Consider the following 26,901-nt stretch of genomic DNA (forward strand, 5'->3'; position numbering starts at 1 on the left):
TTTTTCTTTGCAACAGAGATAAGACAGTGGATGTTCTGAATGGGTGTCTGGAGATGGTAATGGATTGGATGAGGGCCAATACACTGAAGGTCTGTGCATATAAAATTAAGCTGCTGTTGCTCATTAATTGGGCTAATCAGGTAGCAGGGATCCAGCTACTTCTGGATAGGGTTTTGTTCCACAAAGAAGTAGGTTTGCAGCTTGTGGGAGCTCTTAAGATCCATTTCTGCAGATGGATGGTCAAATAAGTAACAACTAACCAATTTTGGCTGGTGCAACCTTATTCCTCTCAATAAGCCTGCCAACAGTGAAGATCTTTACTGTGGCAAAAATGCTGTGAGAGGGAAGCCCCAACCTCCTTCCTCCCCTGTCGGAAGCCAAATGGAGAAACTGAGATCTTTGCAGAGATGAGGAGCCTGTGTCCTGACCAGTGTTCCCTATAAACTGAGCTAGCTCACAGATTTTTCACCTTCAGTTCACACATTTTTGTCTTAGCTCAGGAAGGATGACCCCAGAGCACAATAATGTATGCAGTAGCTCACAACTTTAATGCCAGTAGCTCACAAAGTAGAATTTTTGCTCACAAGACTCTACAGCTTCGAGGGAACATTGGTCCTGACATGTGGATTTAATATATAGTGCATTTTGACTCAAACTATCATGGTTTCCAAGCAAATAACCTGGTAATTCTGGTACAATGATGGAACTTCAAGACTACAATCCTTGGCACCCTCCTGAATATGCACTGCTGTTTCAGGAAGCCATGACAGTTAAACTGTTCAAGCCACTTGTAAATTCTCTGAGACATACCTGCATCATAGCTTTCCGAAATTCTGATACAGGAATCTTCATGTTGCCTTCTTTGTCCATCTTCCTGAAGAAATCCCAGAGTCTCAGCTTGTTTTTATCCAAGTAGTTCTAGGGATTAAAAAACAACAAAATGCAAACAAATCTATTATCTCACTTTAGTAACCAATACCAACTCCACGGGTTAACGTTATTTATCTTGGTATTCCAGCTCTGTCCACCACAAAAGTATGGAAGTATTCCTTGCCATTCTGATACAAAGACTATCATTTTTCTTCCTCAGATCCCATATGCACTTCCTGGATAAAAACCTTTTACTTATTTAATCCATTTTGGAAAAGAAACAGATTTTTTCTTCTTCCGTGATTTATGGGACAGTGTGACAGAGTGAGATTGTGTGTGCATGTGGTGCATACTGTAAATTTGTACAGGGACCAGAGAAAAGATGCTGGAGTTCTGCCTCCTTATGCACCAGGTGAAGCTTTGCTTTGAGGTCCTTCTTTAGCTGAAAACAGATTGCTCCGGATAAAAGGCAGGGTCTTCTTGGTGGTAGCATTCTCTGTAGAACTCCTTCTCTAGAGAGGTCCACCAGGTCAGTTCTTTTTTCTCTTTTATAAGAATTTTTAAAACTACTCTGTTCCAATAGGCATGTGGGAATATGTCCTGGTTTGGTTTTTTTTAGAAATAAAACTCTCTATGAAAATATGTGGGGGGAAAGATGATTATTAGTGTTTTCTTTTCAGGCTGTTCTTATTTTGAGTATTTATTGCATATTTTAATTTTCATTTGTTATATGTTTATAAAAGGATTTGGTAGCCACCTTGAGGATAAATGGGGTAGAAAGGTAATCGTAGAAGCATAGAAAGGCATCATGCAAACATATATGCAAATAAATAAATAACTGTAATGGTGGGCAGTTTTATTGACTTTAGTTGTTTAATAGAACAGACTGGTGCCCACCATTGCAGAAGAACTCCTCCCAGAGAGCCAGTGCGGCTTCAGAGCTAACAGGAGCACCACCGACATGGTATTTGTTCTCAGGCAGCTCCAAGAGAAATGCAGGGAACAGAACAAGGCTCTGTATGTGACTTTTGTCGACCTTACCAAAGCTTTCGATACCGTTAGCAGGAAAGGCCTGTGGCAAATCTTGGAACGTTTAGGATGTCCCCCAAGGTTCCTCAGCATGATCATCCAGCTACACGAAGACCAGCGAGGCCAAGTCAGACACTGCAATGACCTCTCGGAGACCTTCCCAATAGGCACAGGTGTAAAGCAAGGCTGCGTTCTCGCGCCAACTCTCTTTACGATCTTCTTTAGCATGATGCTTCAAAGAGCCGCAGTAGATCTAGATGATGACGATGGTGTCTACATCCGCTATCGCACCGATGGCAGCCTGTTCAACCTGAGGCGACTAAAGGCCCACTCCAAGACAATGGAAAAACTCATCCGAGAGCCACTGTTCGCTGATGATGCTGCACTCGTCTCCCACTCGGTATCAGCTCTGCAGCATATGACGTCCTGCTTTGCAGAGGCTGCCAAGCTATTCGGCCTAGAAGTTAGTCTGAAGAAGGCAGAAGTTCTCCACCAGCCTGCACCCCAGGAAGATTATCACCCTCCCTGCATCACTGTGGGTGAATCAGTTCTGAAGACAGTCCAGCAGTTCAGCTACCTGGGGTGCATCATCTCCTCAGATGCTAAGATCGACAAGGAGATTGACAACAGGCTGGCAAAGGCAAACCGTGCCTTTGGCCAACTGCACAAAAGAGTATGGAGCAACAAGCATCTGAAAAAAGGCACAAAGATCAATGTTTACAAAATGGTTGTGATGACAACCCTTATCTACGGCTCTGAATCGTGGGTTTTATACTGTCATCACCTGCGACTCCTTGAGCGCTTTCATCAGCCCTGCCTTCGCACCATCCTCAACATCCACTGGAGTGACTTTGTGACCAACACTGAAGTTCTCAAGCGGGCGGAGGTTACCAGCATCGAGGCACTGCTGTTGAAGACGCAGCTGCGCTGGGCAGGGCATATTTCTAGGATGGAAAACCACCGCTTTCCCATGATTGCCCTGTATGGCGAACTCTCCACCGGCCATCGAAATAGAGGGGCACCAAAGAAGAGGTACAAGGACTCCTTGAAGAAATCCCTTGGCACCTGTCGCATCAACCATCACCAGTGGTCTGACCTAGCCTCAGATCGCAAAGCATGGAGGCACACCATCCACCAGGTTGTTTCTTCTTTTGAGAACGCACGCATAGCTGGTCTTGAGGACAAAAGGAGATTGAGGAAGAATCGCACTGCTACAGCACCAACCCTAAATCAGACTTTTCCCTGCAGCCACTGTGGCCGGACCTGCCTGTCCTGCATTGGTCTTGTCAGCCACCAGCGAGCCTGCAGCAGACGTGGACTATTGCACCCTTCTTAAATCTTCGTTCGTGAAGCCAAGCCGAGAGAGAGATTGTTCTAGTTATGTTATGGTCCAATCTGCTCTCCAGACTCTATAGTCTAGGTACAGAGATCAATAAATGAATGGACAGCCTGAAAGGGGTGGGGGGAGCATCACTAGCGACCTGATGCACTATTTAAGGAAACAATGGTCTAGGGAACCATTTTAAGTGCTCTGGAGAGACAGAATCCTTCACTAAAACCTGGTGACCTTTCCCAATGACCTGGGGAACATTTACTTCCCAAAAGAGAGATATATTTATGGGGCAGAAAAATATCCTGAGATAAAAAGTATTTGACACTATTAATTTTAGATTTTTTTAGATGTCTTCCTTTAAAATTCATGAAAGTTTATGCTAGTTGTCTAACATCTCAGGTTCCAGACACAGTTTTTGTTGTTTCTTTTCCTTCCTTTCTTTTAAGTTATAGCTTTTAAAAGGTACTGTTACATCCTGGGTTCAATGCATAGATGTTCAAAATAGGAACATGCTTTATTTGTAACTCCAGAACAAGACAAAATGGCGGGACCCTGACCCTGCTTATATTCATGCAAAAGAACCACCCCCCTCCCCTTACCAAATCATGACAGTTAAGCTTCACACCAAACCTGCTCATTGGTCCCATTTAGAGTTCAGGTCTCTAATGTAGCAAAGAGTCTCTAGTGCCCCACTGCTGCTGGGCGCGCAAAAGCTTCCTGCCAAACATAGCATCTCAATACATAACAGGAACCATGCTGGCAAAAGTCACTCAATGTGTAATAGGGGGGAAAGATGAATCTATGCAAAAGAAAGATTTCTGCCTCATGCCCGAGTGACTTTCCAGGCTCTTCTGGACATTCTGGGGTTGTCCAACAGATGGCTTCTGACACCAGAAATGTTTTTGTGGGAACATTTCTACCCCAGTACAATGGCATTTGGCCTTGGTATATGAATATATTCTTGCTGGGCAGTGGAATGATTAAAACCACAGGTCTTGCTAGTTGTATTCTGAGCTGCTTGTGTTTCAAAATTCAGCAATAGCTGGGTGCAGAATATGGCCTTTGAGATTTGATACTTTGCCTTGAAAACGTTTGGCCAATGCCTGGTGAAATCTGGAAGCCAGAGTAAGATTTGAGCAGGATTTCCAACTCCATTTCGTGAGGCTGTGCCCTGCTAATTAACAAATATGCTTAGTTTATATAGCCTAAAGAATTTCTGGGCGCAAAACTTTGATTTTTTTTTTAAGCACTAGAAAAGGTGGCTACAGGGAATATAATTCAGTCACAGGCTTAAGCAGTTTGCACTAAAAATAAAATAATAATAATAATAAAATGATAATCATAAAAACATTGATAATGATGACAATAGTAAAAACATTCTTCAACACAACAGCACCATCTGGTGAAGTTTCTGGAGACAGCATGCTTTTAAAAATAATCAAGAATTTTTTTTAAAAAGATATTATTCTGTAGTAACCAAAAGACAAAAAAACTATTGTAGTGACACATGGGCTAATTGTTTTATTGTTGCATGATCAAAACAAAAAAGGTGGAGGTATAATACATATACACATTGATTGTAAGATAAATTAACTTTGTGAAATCCAAAGAAAACAGCACATACCAAGTTGCTAAGAGCTGAACTTTTGATATACACAGTGCATAGTCAAATAGGAAACAATCAGAAAACTATCCATAATAATATCAAATGATTTAATGCATTCTTTTTCAGAAGTTAAACTATCTTGCTCATAAAATAAATACATAAATTAGCACCGTGCATTTATAATGTATGTAGTAAAACCACACAGTGCGGGGGAGTGGGATCCTAGAGCATTGTGCCAACATGTGCCTCCTGATTTTTGGCAAACATAATTTCATACAAAGTAGCCAAATTTCATACAAAGTAGCCAAATTTGTAGCCAATGCAAAGCAGCCGACCAGTTCTGCCTAGAAGGGGAGCTGCAAATGAGAATTTGCTAGTTTGCTGAAATTAGGGTTGCCAATTCTGGGTTGGAAAATTGTTGGAGATTTTAGGGGTGGAGTCTGGGGAGGGGAGGTGCTTAGGGATGGACCTCAGTGGGTATAATACCATAGAATACACCTCCAAAGCAGTTGTTTTCTCCAGAGGAATTGATCTCACTAATCTGGAGAGCCATTGTAATTTGGCCGTACCTGGAGGTTGCCAAATCACCAATGATGGTTTGCTGACAACCAGGAAGGAAAAGGGAGAGAATGCACAGAGTGAACCTGAGGGTCTCCTCCATGTTCCCACTCCCCTGGACTCCTGTCAGTTGCTGGCTGGCAAATCTATAGATTCATTCTCATATGTCATAAGAGAGAGAAAATTATCTGTTATTTCTCAGATTAAAGCAATACTCCATTTCATGCCAATGGGCTTGCAGCCTAGCTTGGGCCTTCTGGGACCCCATTAAATTATACTCACTTTCCTACCCTATGCTTGGGCCCAAATCCTGGCTCAGCAGTAAGGTCCTTAGAGAAACAATCTCTGCCATCTGTGCACCTGCAGGAAGAAGACTGGACATTGGAAGGGCCAAGGCATCCTCACCTGAATCACCTTCATAGGATCTGGATGATGCTCTTGCTTCTTGGTTATGTGGCCTCCTACCCCTCCATAGATGACCTCTAGTTCTGGGTGTGCCTCACAAACGACGTCCACTAGTCGAACGAAACCTTCATTGACCAGCACATTCTGAAGCAGAGCAGAGAGCAGATGATGCTAGATCCTATGGAGACATTCCCTCCCAAATCCCCACCTGTTTACACATACAACCGGCAATCACTTCAGTGTGAGCTTGTGTGGTACAGCAGCATGTTGGACTAGAATTTGGGAGACCCAGGTCTGACTCTCCACTTTGCCATCATAGATCACTAGGTGACTGTAAAGACTGACCCACCTTGGCACAAGAGATTTGTTCCTCTGTCTCTGAACTGAGACCTGGAACAAGGCTCTCTGTGATAACCTAGCTAAGTATACACTTGGGTTGGCCCGGTAACTCACAGCAACACATCTTTAAGGTAAAACAGAATTTTATTAAGGAAATTAAAGAAAAAAGATTTTTAGAACAATTTGGTTCCAGTTCCAAGTACACAGGAAACAAAACTAGTTCCCTTCCTAGATACACTTATAGGTCTTTGCAGCATAGATGTTAACTTCATATAGCTCTATTAAGTCCATACCTCCGTATAGGTGTACCTCCATATAGGTGTAAACAGGGCTTTTTTTTTTAGCAGGAATGCACAGGAACGCAGCTCCAGCTGGCTTGCATCAGGGGTGTGGCCTAATATGCAAATGAGTTCCTGCTGTTTTTTCTACAAAAAGCCCCGTGGGAAACAATGGTGATGTCAGGGGGCTGTCCTAATATGCAAATGAGTTCCTGCTGGGCTTTTTCTGCAAAAACATGAGTGTAACATGAGGCAAAGCAGGTAACGTACAGGAACAGGGAGATGAAATAGGGTAAAGGAACTAGGATGTGGTCTAACAGCATAGAATACACTTTATAAAAACATGGGCCATAGATCTCCTGACTCTTGTCTACTCATCACTAGGCTGTCTCCAAGGGAGATTCTGGATGAGAACAAGCTCTGTTCCCTCTCCTATCCACTTCCAGATTAAGTGAGCTAATTAGCAAAGTTTGAGAGATTAGTTTTGATGAATCAAAAGGCTTGAGCCTTTTGGATTTTGGTGCCATTTTGAAACCTTACTGGTGACTTTCTGTCCCATTTGTCCATTGGGAATTCTATGTGAATTTGAAGAAATGTCATCACCACTGAAATAGCACTAAAATTAATATTCTGTTTAATTGTTGAAAGTGTAATTTTTAATATTTATTGATTTTAATTGTCTGTTGTGATTTTATGCTGTGAGCCACCCTGAACCTGCTTCGACGGGGAGGGCAGGATATAAATAAAATAAAATAATATGTGCAGTCTTTGGATGCAAAGAAAAAGAATCTTGTGGGTTTTGCAGCTTTTTGCAACTTATTGATGCATCAGAAACACTTTGATATTTTTTTCTGAGCTTTTGCCTTTGGTTGAGATATGTGGTTGGAGCACCCTATGCTAGAAGAGGATTGGAAGCAGGAATAATCAAGTTGACCTCCTGTTCAGTGGGACTCCTTTGATGGAACTGTGAAACTTTTGGGGAATTGTTACTGCTATTTAGTCTTCTATTGAACATATTTGTATGATTTTGTTTCAATATATTCTTAGTTATTTGGTCACTATAACTTTGGTTGTGTTGTCTTTATCCTACAAGTGACCTCTCTCCCTTTACCACCTGGAGGTTGGCAACCTTAGCTTAACTTACCTCACGGGGTTGGGTTAAAAAGGGGTTATATATGCCACCCTGAATTCTTTGGAAAGAAGAACACACACATGCAGTTGACTAACCACAGCTTCCAATATGCTTAGAATTTTCTTTGCGTGAGAAAAGTGAACTGAAACTCTTTGTATTATTATACTGCATATAAAAACTACTCCATCCTTCCTATCATCTTACTGAGATGTTGATTTCTTCGATCCTGGATTTTGAATTCCTTCTGATGCATGTGATGAGTGCTATGGCACCTTCTACTGTTATGGGATTATGTGACATCTGCAAAATAAGAGAAAAAATAGCTGAATACTTGCAAGGATTTCATTTGCTAAAAATGTACAAGTTGTACAGTCCCATAAACAGGTCTGAAACCAGACTGGAACAGATCCAAACAATCCACTTAATTCATGAAAGCTTGACATTGTTTATCCCCCAGCCATTCCATCCCCTTGCTCATGAATGGAACGTTTGAGACTGGTTGATAGTTATTAAAGCCTCATGGGTCTGGAGAAGATGTTTTAGAAGTGGTAGAGTTTGTAAACTGCTTTGAGCACTTTCCTGGAGGGAAGTGTTATAGAAAATCTGTAAGTAAATACACAAACAATGCAGCTCACAGCCCATCTTTTGCCAGTTTGAAAGCTTTCATTGGCTTGAGCTCAGGAAACACTGGCCTACCTTCAGGACTCGGAGGGTTCCATTGGCTTCTAATCCCTTGCTCAGCTTTATTGTTCCTTCATTGTTGATGTGGTTGCTGCTGATATCTAGCTCAACCAACACACTGTTGACTTTGAGAGCTTCTCCAAGGGCGAAAGCGCCTTCATTCCCAAAACCATTCCATGATACATCAAGCACTTTCAGTGTTCCGTTAGTCTAGAGAATTAGTATGAAGAGACATTGACACTGCTACAGTACAGCCTTCCAATGCAGCAATCCTTTTCTCCTAAGATCTCCCTCTCACAAAGATCCAGGTCTTAAAGTGCTGTGATGGTGTAACCCCAATTCACTACAAGATGGCTCTAAGGATGCCTTGAAAGTCAGGCTCACTGACTGAGGTGGAAAATCCTGCACGTTCTTCTAAGCCTCTTTCAGACATTGTATCTGCACAGACCAGGAGCCCCCAAACTGCACCTAAATTCTCCTGAAATGTGCTGTCACCATATTTTCTGATTGCAGCAATAGACATATATGTATGTTGAGCTTCAATACATGCAAACTGACCACGGGACTTTTTCAGGATTCCTGTTCATATGTACGTATCAAAGTTGTATGTGCTTGGTATGCATATATGCATGTAACTTCATTCAGAGAACCAAGCAACTTGAGCAGTGTTCCCTCTAAGCTGAGTTAGTGTTAGCTAGCTCACAGTTTTTTAGCCTCCAGTTCACACATTTTTTTTCTTAGCTCTGGAAAAAACGACCCTAGAGCAAACTAATTTATGCAGTAGCTCACAACTTTAAGGCCAGTAGCTCACAAAGAAGAATTTTAGTTCACAAGACTCCACAGCTTAGAGGGAGCATTGATTGTGAGTACTGTGTGCTCTCAATACGTGTAGTTGCTGGGCTCCCAACTGCATGTAAGTGCAATGCCTGAAAATGTCCTGACAGGAGGACTATCCTATCTGTTTTGATACCTTCCCGGTGCCTAGCTCCAGCCATGATTTTTCCTAGGTGACAGTCCAAACACTAGCAATTTGTCATCCTAATGACCTACAGGCAAAGATTTTCTCACAGTACCAGATAATACTCTGCCCTTGTGTTTTCCCCTCAACCATTACCTCCTTACAGCATGTTCTGCTGTGACAAAACCCAAATATTTTGGGGGATGAGGCAGAACTGAGGAAACAGCTGAATGAAGTGGACTCACTCTTTCCAGCAGTCATTTCAGTTCCTCTCATAACCATCTGGACTCATTCAGTGTCACAGAATATACAGGGGAAGAATGAAATTTTTATTTCTACCATGTGAGATAGGACTTTTCCTAAAACGTTTACTACTAATAGGGCAACTAAACTAAGCAGTGTTGGCAAAAGAGAAGAACAGGCAGTGCAAACTGTAGGAGAAATAAGTTGCTGCAGAGTTGTTGGGTTTTTTAACTTCTGAAGAGGGGAGATGTTTTGCAATAGCTTCACTTCATGCCCAGAATGGGCCCTTCTGTAAAACTAGACATTTTGGAAAGTTTGTAAATCTTTTATACTAAGCCAGTAGTTAAGGTGATAATTAAGAAACAGTTAAGAGAAACAGACATTTCAAGACATTTGGTGCCTGATACGTGAATAAAATATATGTCAACACTGCCCCCTGCTTGTAGATAAAATCATCATATAATCAATTATTACATCATATAATCAATTATTACATAGATTACTGTATTCTAATATATCACCTGATGCAATTCTACTAGTAAAGTTAAACACATCTGGGACTTAGCACTGTCTGGATGAGGCTGTCCCTCAGAGGCATATATAAACCACTCTAAGCTTTTATAGAGGAAAGCCTGTGTGTATGTAACAAAGAAACATATAAATATGAACAGTGTCTGGTAAGCTTGTCCTGCATTCTCTCATCCTACCTTTCTCTGTGCTCTCCTTGGATATGTTACTCAGACCAAAGTTGGGCCCTTATTGCTTCAACAACAACAACAACAACAACAAAATTTTATTTGTATCCCGCCCTCCCCTCCGGAGCAGGCTCAGGGCGGCTAACAGCATCAATTCAAATTTCAATTATGCAAGGAAAAACAAAGAAAACAAAATTACATTTAAACATTAAAATTCTGGTTAAGTTTAAGTCTTCCTGGGCACAGATTGTATTTATTTATTTATTTGTTACACATAACAGAGCTCAGCACTCCGTCTTGCTCCCTGGATGCTGCTGTTCCCTACAACAGACCTGCTTCTACTGTCCTGTTCTGCCTCTCATCACTCAGACTACTCTTGTCTCAGCATGGGAAGATGCTTACCCTGAGGCCAGCGCTGAGGGCTACTGCCCCCTTCATCCGCACGTGATTCCAACTCAGCTTCAGGACCTCCAGTGATACGTTGTTGGCTGAAGAAAAGGAGCAGAGGACCTTGATGAAGAAGTAAAATTGGGTGGACAAAAGGAAATATCTTTTTGAGGGCGAGCAAGGGGGTGTCTCAAAATCATGTGCTTTAATAGATGCTTTTAAAATAAATTGCTAGTGTATACTGACACCTGAGTTCTTCAGCCATTCCTGATGGTTTCTAAGAGTTAAATTTCTCAGAGAGTGGAGAAGTGTTTTCACTTTAGTGCTTGTGCCCCCCCCCCCCCACTCCTTGTACCTGTGGACATTTTTACATGCTTCTGGCCATCACCTGAAAATCCCACTATACAAATGGTGAGACTAATCCAAAGTGCAAACCTATCTAACACAGGCTAGATTAGACATTTCTCCATTTGCAGTGATGGCTGATGACTCTGTAGAAATAATGAGCAAGGTTACCCAGCATCTGTCCCAGAAGCTCTCCTCCCTTCTCAGCAAACTCATTGTGGCTGAGGTCCAGCTCCATCACTCTGTAATTGCCCTGTGGAGAGAAATGGTGCATGTTCTTTGAACTCATTTGCAGTATTCAGACCAAGATCCATTCAGCAATGAGGCAGAATTTAGTGGCCATTGTTGCCTGTACATACAACAGTCTTTGAGAGGAACACATTAATCAGCTCATATGGGATAAAGGTAATAATATCTCCAGAATGATGCCATATACACATGCAACCACACTGCAAGTAATTGGTTCAGTCCATACTATACCCAAGTTTTGTCCCTAAGTAAAGCTTAGTGCCAAAATACATGATACATGTAAACTGAGTTGGGACATGAGTCCCTAACCTGACTCACCACACACTGGATTGCTGTAACTCATTTTGAAAATACTGTGTTGTCCTGTACAGCTCCAAACACTTTAAAGAGAGAGGTTTCTCTCTCATGCAATTTTTGCCAGAGCCACAGATGTTTCTGCTTGCAAAACAGCACAGGAGCAAAGCCTGAAGACCCTTGTCGTGTTTGGAGTCATGCAGAACAACACAATGCTTCAAAGTGGGTTACATCGATCCAAAGTTGATGATGAGTTGGGTTGTGTACCTATGTCCCAATCTGTGTTGCTCATGGCATGTATTTTGGCCCTTAAATTAAGGCAGCACATCTCTTAAACCCCACTTTGCCATTAACACTGTGTATTACCAATCTTTATGAGTATTTGTTCTTTAGAGATCTGGTACAGCAACATACACTTCCCTTTCCTTTCTTGTCTGAGAAGAAAAGTGAGTTCAAAAGGTTCAGATCAATCAATAAACCAAGAAAAAGCCCTGGAGTAGAAAACACACAGGGCTGGGGCTACTAAACCCTTTCCTCTCCTATTGTTTGTGCTCTAAGAAGTGACCTCCCCTACATGTCTTTCCTGCCAATAATTTCCCTCATACTTTGGGCAGAGGGACTTTGCACAGAGGAACGACAGGAAAGGCAAGAGTGAAGCAGGCTCTCCCATCACACCAGGATCCACACTCTGGATTTGATCTCCCTGCAGCCATCCCTTTGTTAAAAAGGAGGGAGAAAAGTAGAACAACCCATCACTGCCTAGACACCGCAATGTTTTCATCAGTGCTCAGAAGACGAGGCCGTTTGCTGAAATAGCTTTAGGAATTTAGAGAAAGTGATATGCCATCCAGGGGGCAGAGTCATGGTTTGGGATAAAGCTGATGAGTATGATCACTCAGAGTTTGTGTGACTCTTATCACCAGATTTATAGAACTCCGCCCCCAATTCATTATAACTGAGTTATTAGTGTAGTGCTGGGATCCTCAGACTTGTTGATCCCGAGAGCACTTTGGGAACTTTGAGAGAGGGCAGCAGGAACTAAGGCTGCCAATTTCCAGAATTGCAACTGATTTTCTGATGACAAAAATCAGTTCCCCTGGAGGAAATGGCTACTTCAGAGGGTGGCCTCTATGTCATTATACCCCAGTGAAGTCCCTCCCCTCCCCAAGTCCCATCCCAAATCTCTAGGAATTCCCAACCAGGAGCTGGCAATCCTAGCTGGGCACCACCACAAAGTAGCCGCCATGGGAAATGAGACCAGTCACAAAATGGCTGCCAGTTGGGTCAATTATAAAATGTAGGGTGGTTCTAAACCAAGCATTCTATTATGATGGTGATAGTTATTACTCTAGAGATTTTCAGGTCTTCACTTCCTGATCAAATGAAGTGGAGGGCAGCCAGGACTGGCTACTAGTTTGGGGAAGAAGCAAGTGGGAACCATGAAATACACACTGGGGGATCTGTGGTCTATTGAACTCTGAGCCATCCTTATTGAACACTGCTAGGAAGATGTTGAATGCAGCATAAACTCTGAGGTATGGGATTTAATTTGTTTAAATGAGGCCTGGAAACAGTGTAAACTGTACATATTTTGTTTGACTGGAAGCTATGTTTTTAAGGTAAATATTTTTTGTATATAGTATTTTGCCCTGACTTGGATGGTCCAGGCCAGCTCAATCTTGTCAGATCTCAAAAGATAAAGAGAGAAACACAGTGATGACAAAGATAGCAAAAGCAGACAGTGTAAAAGTGTATACCTATTAAGTGAAGAAACTGACCAAATAGACAAATGTGTAGTATAATTTATTAATGTGAACATCATGTAGAAAATGCCATAAAGTCACTTCTGCTAAACAATGAACCACTATCTAGAATTAGTAATGCCAAAGGGCATGCAGGCAAGACATCAGTTCCGCTGTACAGAATGTTTGGGGGGGAGGGAGTTTGGTTTTTGAAACAGGTGTTGTTTGAAATGAGTCGAAAAGCCTGGCCACTCATCAGCCGGAACCAGCCGGAACTTTAAAAGACAGAACTAGCCAAATGGATTTGTATCTGTGAAATCATTGTCTTTGGAGGCGTATTTATCAAAAGCTTTAGATGTTTTGTACAGCAGCAATGATGTCTTGCATGCATGGCCTTTAATATTATTGATTCTAGGTAGTGGTTTATTGTTTAGTAGAAGTGACCTTATGGCATTTTCTACATGATATTCATATCAGTAAATACACATTTGTTTATTAGATTTCAGAAGACAAGCAGGATCAGCTCTGTTTAATACTTGGGTTGGATAGGAGATCACCGAGGAAGTCCAGAGTCACTATATAGAGGAAGGCAATGGCAAACCATCTCTGTTAGCCTCCTGCTTTGAAAACCTGATCGGGTTTCCATAAGTCTTGGCAGCACTTTACACATACAGATGTGGAATTTTACTGTGTAAATATGTATTATTATTGCAAAACATCCTAAGCATTATGACAGGCAGGGTATAAATATTTTGATAAACAGATCTAGCCGTTTTACATGACTTATTGCCTTATGCATATATGTATCCTCTTCTTGTTCCTGGCTATTCAGTTTTTCCCATAGACAATCTACTCACCATTAATGATTCAGAAAAGTATGGTGCTGCTTCTTCCCTAAAGTTGTTTCCTGAAGACAAAAAAGAGGATGTTAACAGACTGGGGGGGCTGTTTCAGACAAGATTATTTCACTTATGTGTAGGCAAGTCATAAGTACATTTAAAATACTGGCATCTATTTCACCATACATTTATACTGTAAAATGACTGGAGGGAGAGTTCTTTGTTACTCTTTATATTACATGATGGATTGTATAGAAAAAATATCCATGTAGGAATATTTAGATGATGGCAAAACTGAGAAGTCAAAAATAGCTGTAATCATACACTAAAACCAGCACAGAGCTGGGGTGGGATGGAGTAATGTTACATGGTTCTCCATTTACTTTTCCTTAATGGTATATTGTCCTAATAAAAAGTCACTGGTAGCCCACATGAATTATTTCAGGGTAGCTGCATTTTACAGTTAATGTCTACAGTTTAGATCCCTCACACTTTCAGTCAATTAACACATGAAGCCACTTTCTACTGAGCCAGTCCACTGGCCTATCAAGCTCCAAATTTCCCAGTCTGACTGGCAACAGCTCAACAAGACAGCAGGCAGAGGTGTTTTCCACACCTGTTCTCTGAGATCTTTTAACTGGAAATGCAAGAGATTGAACCTGGGATCTTACCAGAGTGGTGGAAATGCACCATACCAAACACACATTCCTACTAGACGCCTGACATCTGCCCACACCCATTTTTGCAGTCTTTGGAAGCAGAGAAAACAGGATGCTTATAAAGAGTCTTGTGTTATTCATGGCTAATGCCATGGGTAAGTACAGTTGCCAGCTTAAGGCTGGCAGCTGGTGGGAGATTCACTGCATGTGCCCTTGCACTGCCAAGTTTATAGCATGCCCCACAATCACAGCTGGCCCTGTCCACCAGGTCACATCACTTTTTTGTTGTTGCCTGTTAGCCAGATCAGGGAGAAATGAATGGATTTCTCGAATCAAAATATAAACCACAGGGCATATGTAACTCTAGCATTTCTGTTCCTTTGCTTGTTCTAGCTGCTCTCTGTACCCAGGGCTGGCCCTAGATTGTCTGCCTAAGGAGCTACATATTCCAAGTTTGTTTCTAATTATCAATAAAACAAAACAAAAACCCCAAACAAAAAAACCTTTTGACGTTACAGTCAGTCCATGCCCATTGTGAGTTGTGCAGGCCTCAGGAATGGCAAATCTAATTTCTGAAAGCTAACCAAACACACTTCAAAATCTTTCTGGGTATTCAAAGCTATGAGTATAGTTTCCAGGCTCCTGCCTAGCCCCTGTTCATCAGTGTGCGCAGCCCACCTGCAAGCTGAATGGCCCGGATATTGGAAATATTATCGAGGAACATCCTGCAGATGGCTTCAGCTCCTTCTGTATCAAGGTGATTATTTGAAATATTCTGAAGGGAGGGGTGAGGAGGAGTATGGGGGGGGGAAAGAAGGAAAGAACTTCAAAGGATGAAGCTAACCTAAGTTTCATCTATTTTGAGTACTTTTAAGGACACGTTATATGCAGGTGCATGTAATGAAATTCTGACTATTCTTTTAAATTTAAGCTAAAAAGCAGTCTCCCACATCTGCACGTGCAAACAAAGAATTAAGAATGGGGATGTAGTTCTTCACACACACACACACCCATTGGCCATTTTTTCCATTTAAAGAGTCCACAGGTGTTTCTAGTTCACCTGCCACCAGCAGGTAGGGTTGCCAACCACCAAGTGGGGTCTGGAGATCTCCTGGAATTATAACTCATCTCCAGACAACATAGATAATTTCCCTTGGAGCTAATAGCTGCTTTGGAGGGTGGATTCTATGGTATTACATTGTGCTGAGATCTCTCCCCAAGCTCTATCCTCAAAGCTCTATCCTCAAATCTCCCAACTAGGGATGCCAGCCTCCAAGTGGAACCTGGGGATCTCCTGGAATTACAGCTCATCTCCAGAGTACAGAGATCAGTTCCCCTAGAGAAAAGGGATGTTTTGTAAGGTGGACTTGATGGCATTGTCCCCCACTGAGGTCCCTGTCCTCCCCAGGCTCTGTCCCCAAATCTCCAGGAGTTTCCCAACCTGGATCTGGCAACCCTACCCAACCCAGAGTTTGCGACCCTACCTGCAAGAGAAAGCACAGGGTCTCCATACCTTTCCCTCAGTGGGTGGGAAAACACACAGGTAAAAACTGAAAGTTTAAGCAGTCCGTTCTCTTTTAGTCTTTGAATTTTAGTATTCTGTAGGTCTTTTTCTTTAGGGAAAGGAATATCACTGGGAGGAGAAATCATGGAACTGCTTCTCCTATTTCTGCTCAATCAGCAGAATCAACAGATTACTTTTCTGGTGCTCAATATTTCATGCAAAGTGCCTTCAGCTGCTATGCATATATAGCGATCTGTAGCCTGAGCAGGTATTTGGCAGGCATGTGGAACTGCACAGTTTAAATGAGATACTGGGCACATGAAAAATCATGCAGATTGTGCCTCTTTTTTTGCCCACTAGCCTCACAATCAAACTAGATGGGATTATCCAAATTGGCAGCCGTGTTGGTCTGAAGTAGTAGAACAAAATAGCAGTCAATTGCACCTTTAAGACCAACTTAGTTTTATTCAGAATGTAAGCTTTCGTGTGCATGCATACTTCTTCAGACAAGGAATGAGGTACAGTAAGCAGAGCCACATATAGCTGCTGGGGTTTGGAATGCCAAGTGGTACAAAGTTAAAAACCAATAGCAGAATAGTAAAATTAACAAATTCAGAAAACCCCTGATCTGAGTTGCATTAGCATGGGAAACCATAAAACAGTAACATGTCAGAATGTGAGAATGCCTGTTAATTATTCTATTGCTAATAAATCTGGGTCAAAAAGAAGGCATTTCTGTACCTCATTCCTTGTCTGAAGAAATATGCATGCACACGAAAGCTTAAATTCTGAATAAAACGAAGTTGGTCTTAAAGGTGCAATTGACTCCTAGATGGGATTATACCACTTCAGGCTGCATGAATATAGTCTTAAGAGCAATGTGACATCTTTAAAAAACCCTCTGTAACACAAAATTAGTATGCTGATAGAAATGTTTTGCTTGGCCCTCTGCCTGGCATTCCATTTTATATGTTCAGGGAATATCGTGATGAGATTGACAATACAGAGATATTCCCTTGTGTTACAGAATTGATACTTTGTAGACTTGCCCTAAAATCACATGATCTTAGTTTGCTCTAGGTCAGTGATTCACAAAATGGGTGATAGTGCCCACTGGGGGCAGCAGTGGCATTACTTAGGAGCCATTAAGAGGCAAGAGGGCAGCAGGGAGTGGAGGTGGGCTCTTCCCACTGCATTGTTCGCTTTTTTGCAACTGACCAGGCTATGGCACCAGGCTGGCAAATGATATTCCAAATTTCTGCATTTACATAGTGCTGAAATGTGGTAGAATCTATTGGATTTTTTGGTAAATATGCCACCGGACCTCTAGTCAGACCAGTAAACCATGTTTTGTTGTCACCATATGCTTTTGTCTGTCATTTTTCAAGTTTTTGCGAATACATTCTTCACATAGTAACACAGAGCATGGTATTTGTTTTTCTGAGTTCTTGGTTACAAACTTGTTGATTATGAAGTGTGCTTTTTAGCTGTTTAAGTGTAATTTTTGTCACAGCCTGCCCAATATTAATATTTCTAAATTCTGTAAGGATTTAAAATTTCTCAATAACTTGTTTTTAAAAGGAAGGGGGAAAGCTTTTTAAAAGAAAAAATTAGGGTGTAGATGAATTTTTTTATAAAAGTCAGAAGTTTGGTTCAAGAGTTATTCGCAAGGCAACAAAGAACAGATATTAAAGGTGACTCAATATTTCATGTTGTTGAACAGTTCTTCAAAGGCAAGGAAATTTGGCTTACTAATGTACTTGCTTGTGAATCTGATGTAGCACAATCAATGACTGGTTGGTACCATTGGCGTATTGCTTACTTGAAAAAAGCAGCGCCAAATGTTTTTAACATTCACTGTGTTATTCATCACCAACTTCTGATTGCAAAAAACCTCAGGGATTGCCTATTGAAGACATTAATTTGTGCTGAGATCCCTCCCAAGCTCCATCTCCAGATCTCCTGACTAGGGATGCCAGCCTCCAAGTGGGACCTGGGGATCTCTCTGTAAGTTGACAGTATGATAGAACTAGGCCCATATCCTCCTGATGTAGCTTATTCCCACCACACATTGTAGCCATCTTGACCTGGTTGACAAATCTTTTAACTTGCAGGACTTCAGGATGTGAATATTGTTCTATGAAGAACTCAAAGGAGTGGCCTTGTGTCTATACCCCAAAAGACTGGGGCTAGAGTATTTTATTAACGGGCAGCACTGCTATAGTGCAGGGACGGCCAACGGTAGCTCTCCAGATGTTTTTTGTCTACAACTCCCATCAGCCCCAGCCATTGGCCATGCTGGCTGGGGCTGATGGCAGTTGTAGGCAAAAAACATCTGGAGAGCTACCATTGGCCACCCCTGCTATAGTGAATGATAAAGCTTCTTTTTAGGTATACCTGACATGGATAATTTGATGCAGGGCTGGCTTGTTTGCACAACCCATAAATGCAGAGGACTCTGGGATATATTTTTGGATTCACCTGCAATTTTTTCTCAGCCCAACACCACAAGTTCATACTGATGGTCTCTTGCTTGGGAACCCACGGAACTCTGATAGGGGCTCTGCAGTCAGATCACTGCTCCTTCTAGACCAGTACAACCTATCCTGACTGACAGCAGTGATGCAGATTCTCAGGCAAGAGTTTTCCTCACTCTTTATGCTGCAGAAATTTAACTAGAAGCAGGAGTTTGTACATTTATAGCACATAGTCAACCACAGAGCTCTCCTTGTAAAATGGGACACACAAGATCAAATTTGTATATCATTTTGCACATCAAAAATACTAATATAAATACATTATAAATGAAGTTGCCTAGCAAAATTTCCAATGAAGAGTTCATTCTAAAGCCAAATATAAATGATCTCCCTCTCTCCATACAGGGAAAGATTGGATACCAGCTCCTGGATGTAGCAGTTCTCCCGCAGCATCTGTACCAGGTATGTGGTTCCTTCACCCAGAATCCAGTTATCGTCTAGCTCTAAGTGGGTGATGGTTGTGTTGGACTACAGAATGAAGAATTCAGACATGGACAGAGAAATGCAAGCAGATTAGTTGATTTTACTGATGGAGAAAGCCTTTATCGTTAAGTTCTAAGGTTGCTTTACAGTTATTTTCCACCACTCTCATTCCCCCTCCCCCAAAAGCAGAGATATGCCAGCCAAACCAGCTAATGTTATTTGGGAGATAATCGATACACATTACGGAGGTCACTGCAGCTTCCACATGGCATTATTTATTGGACAGATAATGTTACATTATAGAGCATGGACCATTTACTATGTGGTGGTGTTTGTAATGGAATATACAAAGCTCCCATTACTGAAACATCAGGGGAACTGTATAATGAATCTTTCGACCCAGAGAAAGGTAGGAACTGGGGGCCAAGCCAGATCTCAGAAATGCTGCTTTAAGCCTGAGGAAGAGAAAAAGGCAGCAGTTTGTCTTGTTTTCCTTTACCACGTTTTAAGCAACATGGGGGAAAAGGCATTTCTGATCAGGGAACTGGCACAGAGGTATGATGAGCTATCTCTGCTTTTCCCTAGCACCATGCCTCAGATTCAGTGGGAGTTCACAGGAGCACAGCTCCTGAACCTTTCTGAGAGTTCCACCTCCTTGTCCATTGAATAGTAGGTGCAGCTGCATAACAATCCCTGGATGAGCTCCACCACCTATTTTTCTACAAAATGACCTCTGCCTAACACCAAGCATCAGTCCATATCCTCTGTAGCTGTTTCTTGCAACTTAAATGCGTATCTGGGGATCTCCTCCCTAGATTCACAGCTGTGGTTTGGTCCCAGAACTGATGGCTAAAGCATTTTAAAGATTTATTTTGACTTTGGCCTGTGGCCTGCATTTTCACCATTGTGGGAAGCTCAGTTCCTTTCCTCGGGCCACTTAACTAGCGCCAAGAAATGACAGGCAAAGGGAGACATTTAGGATTTCAGGTTTTCACAGCTGGTAACATCATTAGGGTTTGTATAATCTTTCGGGCTCAAGTGCCGTGTTCTACTGGAGAAAGTTTTCCTTCCAGATGTTTCGTTCTCAGCTGCGGAGAACATCCTCAGTGGCATTGCAGCCGAAGGTCAGAGCGCCTGCTCCGGCTGCAACGCCACTGAGGATGTTCTCCGCAGCTGAGAACGAAATGTCTGGAAGGAAAACTTTCTCCAGTAGAACACGGCACTTGAGTCCGAAAGATTCTACAAACCCTAATGGAGACATTTAGCCTTGAGACATCCATGAGGTCGTGCTCACTGTGATGTCATAAGTGTTATGTGAGTGGGAAACAGATGCCCGGATGGGGAGTCTCATTTCACAGTGCCCTTCCCAGTTACAAAGCTGAATTCTTGCCTTATCTGGCAGGTGTGTAGGAAGGTAAGTTTAACAATACTTCAGGCTACAAACAACTGGCGATTTGCAAGGTTTTCAAATCACAGTAATATTACAGCAATGCTGTAATAATTCTGTGAGAATTGAGAGGTCAACTGTCTCTTTTACTGTTCTGTACACACTGTGGAACATTTATTCTTAATAAATAAACATCACCTATTCAAGTCTGACAGCTTTCATTATCTCACTGTGTAACCACCATTATAACTGCTAAGTCAGCCATTTACATGCCCATCATGATCATTACCATCTCTATAATGCACCACCAGCAAGTATAGTCTTTGTGGCTTCAGAAAGAGTACCGTTAGTTGTTCAACATGTAACAAAATGGATTATATGGTTATTTCTTAACATTCAAAAGTTAACAAGTACTTTACTCAGCTGTGCTATAAGGAACGTCAAAGCAACTGCAACTCTGATTAAAGTGCATAAAATGAGAGCACTTGGAAGTTGCAGGTTACACTGCACACTGAAACTAGATCCTTATTTTTTTTTATCCTTCCTTCCTCTCAGAGGTTACCCTCTGTCCAAAAATGATAAAAATATCTGGACAACTAAAGCATTAATTGGTTTATGTTAATAACACTATAGAACAGATTTTGAGTCCAATGGCACCTCTGACCAACAAGGTTTTATGAAAGGTGTGAGCTTTCGTGTGCAAACACACTTCCTCAGACACATTGGAAAGGAGGTTAGCAGTTCGTATATACAGACAGATGTCTCTACATAGATGAACAGCAAATGAGCATACAACTTAATAACCATGTTTTGACATATGCAAAAGTCAAACTCAAAATCTGTTCTACTGCTTCAAACCAACATGGCTGCCTCCTGAATAGCACTGTATAAATGTATTTATATACCTTGCCTTTCTCCTAACACAGTCAGGACTTAAGGTGAATGATAAAAAGAGATACAATATAAAGATAATTATCTATTAATATCAAGAAAACTCATGATTAAGACAGAGAAGCCAGAGTCCACATCTATAACCTTGATACTGCTCTCTCAGCTAACTTAAACAGTGCCTTGCTGGAAGGCCTAAGGGGTGGGTGCCTGTTTCAACCCTTCCAGGAGGCAACAGGCAGCAACAAGGGGAATATTACTTACAACTAGAGCAATAGCAATTGCTTTGATTCCCTTTGGTCCAAGCCCATGATGGTTAAGGTTCATAACGGGCTCCTCCATGTTCCGAATGAAGTAAGAGACGGGAATCACTCCCACCAGCTTGCAAGCCTCTCTGTACAGCTCTGCACCCTTTATGGTTGTAAATGATCGTTCAGTGTCTGCAAAAGGAAATCAGCATGACTGGCAATGTATTGTTCCTTTACTCATGGCAGAGAGCAAACTGCAGAGTCCCTGCCTGGGGGACCCAGAGGGGCAATTATTTAAGGACTGTAACATCCCCCAAAGTACAAAGTTGCAGTCCAGTAGCACCCTTAAGACCAACAAAGTTTTATTGAGAATGTAAGTTTTTTTGTGCTAAAAAGCATACTTTATCAGACAATAGTATGGGATGGAATTGGCCGTTCTACATATAGAGAGAGTGGGCAGTGGATTATATGGAAAATAGTTACAATGTTTTTTATACAGGTGATTATTTCTGAAATTCTTCTATGGAAACTTGTGAACCTCAGGTTGATCCTGGGCAAAAAGGCACAAAAAAAGAGATCTCTACCCTTCTTCCAATTATGTCATCCTGGCATTATAATACAAGCAGCATCCATAGTCAAATTAGATCTTGTTATGCTCACTTCACACAGTTACCCTAATCCAGCAAGAGAAATCCACATGTGGAACTGATGTGCATCATAATAAAAATGTCACCCTCAATTTTGATGGCTATATATGCTGGAGATGTTCGTGTACACATCTTGCAGAATTTGTTTTTTCCCTTTCTCACAATACTTTTCTCCCTTTCTCACAATACTTTTCTCCCTTTCTCACAATACAAGAACTCGTGGGCATTCAATGAAATTGCTGAGCAGTCAGGTTAAAACGGATAGAAGGAAGTACTTCACCCAAAGGGTGATTAACATGTGGAATTCACTGCCACAGTAGGTGGTGGAGGCTACAAGCATAACCAGCTTTAAGAGGGGTTGGATAAAAATATGGAGCAGAGGTCCATCAGTGGCTATTAGCCACAGTGTGTGTGTGTGTGTTTGGCCATTGTGTGACACAGAGTGTTGGACTGGATGGGCCATTGGCCTGATCCAACATGGTTTCTCTTATGTTCTTATGTTTGTACTTTCTGCCATTCTACTCCTAATCCCCTCCCCCTCCTCTATACTTGAATAGAATTCCATTAATGTTTAACAAGTTTGTGTGGGGGTATAGTCAAACAAGGATTTTAAAAAGCATTCTCCAAATTTCTAAAAAGGTGAGTTGGCAATACCAAACATAACAAATTATTACACTGCATCATTGTAAAAAGCTGTTAACTGTTACTGAACTAATGAGAGGCTACTGGTCAAGGAAAATGAGCATATAGGAATCAATTTCCTTTGCGTATGGATCTCGTATTTAAAAAGGCTGGTAAATAGGTGAAACACGTTTTTTAAAAAAACATTAATTGCATGGAAGTCTTTCCATTAGAAACTTTGACAAGGTTTTTCTGGGCATTTTCCAGATGATCCATGCCTTGAAATACAACAATGAAAATAAAGGAAGCATTCTTTAAGGAAGAGAACCCAGGCTTTAAGGATGATGCTACTGAGTAAAGGAGCCTTATGCTGAGTCAGTCCACTGGTCTACCAAGGGCAGCATTATCTGTTCTGACTAGCACTGGCTTCTCAAGGATCTTGAGTACAGTTTTTTTCCACATCAGTTTACTACCTGATCCCTTTAACTGGAGATGCCAGGAACTGTGCCTAGGACCTTCTGCACGAAAAGCAGGTGCTCTGACACTGAGCCACAGCTGCTCCAAAGGTCAGGGTGACCTTGAGCGAGCCTAGTTTATCTCACAAGGTTATTACTGGGATGACAGAGAAGATCTGGTTGGAAAACAGGGCAGCAAACAATCACCTTCTATTTCGAGGTCTGTGTCAGAACTGTCTGGCCTTTCTTTCTCCTCCTCATTGTCAGTGGCCTCCAAAGCAGATTCCCCCTCCTCAGATGAGCTGCCTTCTGACATCTTGCCATCCTGGTCTGGAATAAGAATGGTTACATTTATCTGCAAAGATGAACTAGACCTATAGAGTGCCTAGTTCATACCATGCTGCACAGGGAACCCACACTGCCCATTAATGAATCCTTCCCCAGCTTTGTCTTCTTTGATGCGCAGAACACTCACCAAAAAGCAGTCACTAGTCAGTGGATGCTCTTCATGAAGATTCAACGACTTGCTGCTTTGGGGAGTGCCTCTCCAGCAGGCTGCTGATCAGGTTCAGAGGCATCCTTGCTCTTTCCCAGTGGCTTTAGTGATACCGCTGGAAACCCTCTTCCTTATCCCTCAGTGCTGAGTCACTTTTTGTGCTGACAATCAGTTACCATGACAGCATTCCTCACATTTTTTTTTGACCGATTACCAAAAAAATGACACCGGTTGCTTTTTCCTACCATGGATTGACCAGAGGTAACACACCAGCAACCTTTCGCATTGGCATGAGAAGGTTTTAGGGTGTTCTTCAATAGATGAAATAGTTTGACATGCCACCGTGCACAGTGATAGAAGGTAAGATTTGTAACTGGATGCCACCTGATGTGATACCACCTCTCTCGCCTCCAATTCATAATTTATTTTACAATTAGGGAGAAACAGAGTTTGGAAAACTGCCTCTTGAGAGAAATCAAATCGTATAAGAGCCTCCGGTGGTGGTGTTGCTATATCTTTTCCTGTCTGATGTGTGCAAATTGGCTTAATTCCCCCCTCCAAGTATTTAGCTCCTTCCTTCTATTTATTGGGTTACTGACTTGCACTTTTGCACCCTCCTTAAATGTTATTCAATATTCAAGTCTGACATGAGATCCACAGTTCAGTCATCCAAGCATACATATGTGTGAAAAAATAGAGAGCACTGGCTCAGGGCCATTGGCTGGTCTCTCTCATTTCATTGGATCAGCTCTCCGTATTTAAACCACTAGCCTGCTCAACTGTCTTCTTTCACAGAGGAGCGTATAATGAGGCAGAAGTTAATAGCCACAACTAATTTAAACTCAAAATGAAATGGGATTAACACACTGTCAAGACTTCCAGTCAAGGAGAGAATCTGGTAGTCTTTAGGAAGAAATAATAGGGATAGGTATTTGCAATCACATGATAAGTAATAAGGGATCAAACAAGGCCATTATGTTCCAGATTTTTCTTAATGGCAGATTGCTCCCCACACCCTATCTTGGATCCAGGCTAGCATTTCCATGGGTGCAAGAATTTCCACCAGCAGAATGTGACTTTCCCAGCCTCCTTCCCTGCTGCAGCCCAATTATGCCTCCTGAAATTCTTTAGGGCAACAGTCTCCCAGTGACATGATTCCAGGGGGTGTTTGGGGCTGCAGTGGGAAGGGAAGGTGAGAAAGTCACACTCTATGAGTAGAAATCTTTGTGTCCATGAAAATACTTGTCTGAATCCCTTGTTTCCAGTCCACACGAACAATCTTTCCATTACAATAATGGACAATAATTCTGTTCATGGCGATTCAAGGAGGTCTCTCTCTCTTTTCTTTTGCTGGGTAGGGCATTACTGCTGTTGACCATTCCCTCTCAGACTGAGCTTAACCTCACTTCATGTCATTCAATATACCCAATTTATTTACTGATAAGATAAAGAAAAGAAAAAACACACACATACACTTTTCAACCAATACTTTCCAAAAGGCCCATAATAGAAACAGGGATGGTTCTTAGCTCCCTCTGCTGAATACCATGAGAGCTAAACAAGCAGTCAAAGCATCACAACAGTAACAAAAAATGCCCTGCTTCTTATACTTAAGGTTGCTGGCTTCAGCTTGGGAAATCAGACCATTGGTCTATCAAGGTCGGTCTTCTCTACTCAGACTGACAGCAGTTCCTCAGGATCTCAGGTAGAGATATTTCACATCACCTATTACCTATCCCTTTTAATTGGAAAAGCTGGGTACTGAACCAGGAACCTTCTGCATGCTAATCATATACTCTGCCGCTGAACTACAGCCTCTTCTGAGGTGGAGAAGAGCTAAATAACAGCTAGCTTAATGTAGTTGTTAGAGAGTTAGACTGGGACTAATTCTGCATGAGACCTTTAATCCTGGTTCAGCCCTGTCCCAAAACTGACATTCTGCACTAGAATCATAGAAACCTATTCTATGAGTCTATTATTCTAGCGTAGAGAATCAGTTTGGGGACAGGGCTGAGCCAGGATTAAAGGTCTAGAGCAGAACAGGTCTGGGATTTGGGAAACCTAGGTTTGAGTCCCCACTCTGAAAGCTTGACCATGAGCCAAGCACTCTCTTTCAGCTTAACCTGTCTCACAGGGCTGTTGTTATGAGGATAAAATGGAGGGAGAATGATGTTGTAGGGTGCTTTGGGTCCCGCATTGGGGAAAAAGCAGGATATAATTAGGTAAATAAATTTTAAAAGGACCTTAATACCACAGTGACTGCATTATTGCAGTCCTTGATTACTCTATCACACCACTAGGACATCTCAAGGTGTCCATACACTCCCTTTTTGCAAACATCCTCAATATTATTACTATAGGGATACATAATGGACAATACTATTTACTGAGTCATTTGCAATAAATTCTAGTCCATGGTCTATTGAGGAAATTGTGGAGTTTATGATAGAGTTACAGTATGATATCTGTTGAAGCTTTGGCAGTATTTATTTTGCGGTTTTTATGTTAAATAATAGACCTTACTAGCTGAATGAATAAGAGGAGTGATAAATGCTTAAGAGTGGGAGTTATTCTGCCTGTGATCAAGGAGGCAATGATTAGATTATGAAAGAACTCTCCCTGAGCCCCACTTGGGAGTGCTGTTTGACACAGCCATCATCTTAGAAAATCAGGTGGCTACAGAGGCGTGGAGTAATTTTGCTCAGCTTTTGGTTGGGGCGTCAGCTATACCTGTTCCTGGGCATAGTGATCCATGCCTTAGTTATATCTAGGCTTGGCTACTGCAATATGCTTTACATGGGGCTACCCTTTAGGAGCATTTGGAAGCTGCAGCTAGTGCAGAATAGTGTGGCTACCCTGCTGGCTGGGGCCAGCTATCAGAAGCACGTGACTCCAATACTACAGCAATCACATTGGCTACCAATCCACTCCCGAGACCAATTCAAGGTGTTGGTTTAGTCCTTTAAAGCTCTACATGGCCTGGGACTGGGGTATCTGAGGGACTGTCTTCTCCCATATAAGGTCACTGGGAGAGGCCCTCCTGACTGTCCTAC

General features: G+C 41.9%; 1 protein-coding gene across 1 annotated transcript in view; it reads right to left on the reverse strand.

Annotated features, from left to right (window-relative positions):
• The window catches only part of LRRC74A (leucine rich repeat containing 74A), a 32,410-nt gene that overhangs the window by 4,869 nt on the left and 640 nt on the right, over positions 1–26,901 (reverse strand). Inside the window, exons 2-12 of the mRNA XM_060262228.1 lie at positions 23,560–23,682; positions 21,646–21,821; positions 19,044–19,151; positions 15,321–15,417; positions 14,002–14,051; positions 11,031–11,112; positions 10,530–10,615; positions 8,247–8,441; positions 7,755–7,850; positions 5,802–5,945; positions 811–918 (exon numbers count right to left, since the gene is read on the reverse strand). Coding sequence (XP_060118211.1) covers positions 811–918; positions 5,802–5,945; positions 7,755–7,850; positions 8,247–8,441; positions 10,530–10,615; positions 11,031–11,112; positions 14,002–14,051; positions 15,321–15,417; positions 19,044–19,151; positions 21,646–21,821; positions 23,560–23,682 — 1,265 coding nt within the window. The remainder of the gene's footprint in view (positions 1–810; positions 919–5,801; positions 5,946–7,754; positions 7,851–8,246; positions 8,442–10,529; positions 10,616–11,030; positions 11,113–14,001; positions 14,052–15,320; positions 15,418–19,043; positions 19,152–21,645; positions 21,822–23,559; positions 23,683–26,901) is intronic.

The sequence above is a fragment of the Heteronotia binoei genome, chromosome 21 (assembly GCF_032191835.1).
Source record: "Heteronotia binoei isolate CCM8104 ecotype False Entrance Well chromosome 21, APGP_CSIRO_Hbin_v1, whole genome shotgun sequence".
In the NCBI taxonomy this organism is placed as follows: Eukaryota; Metazoa; Chordata; class Lepidosauria; order Squamata; family Gekkonidae; genus Heteronotia; species Heteronotia binoei.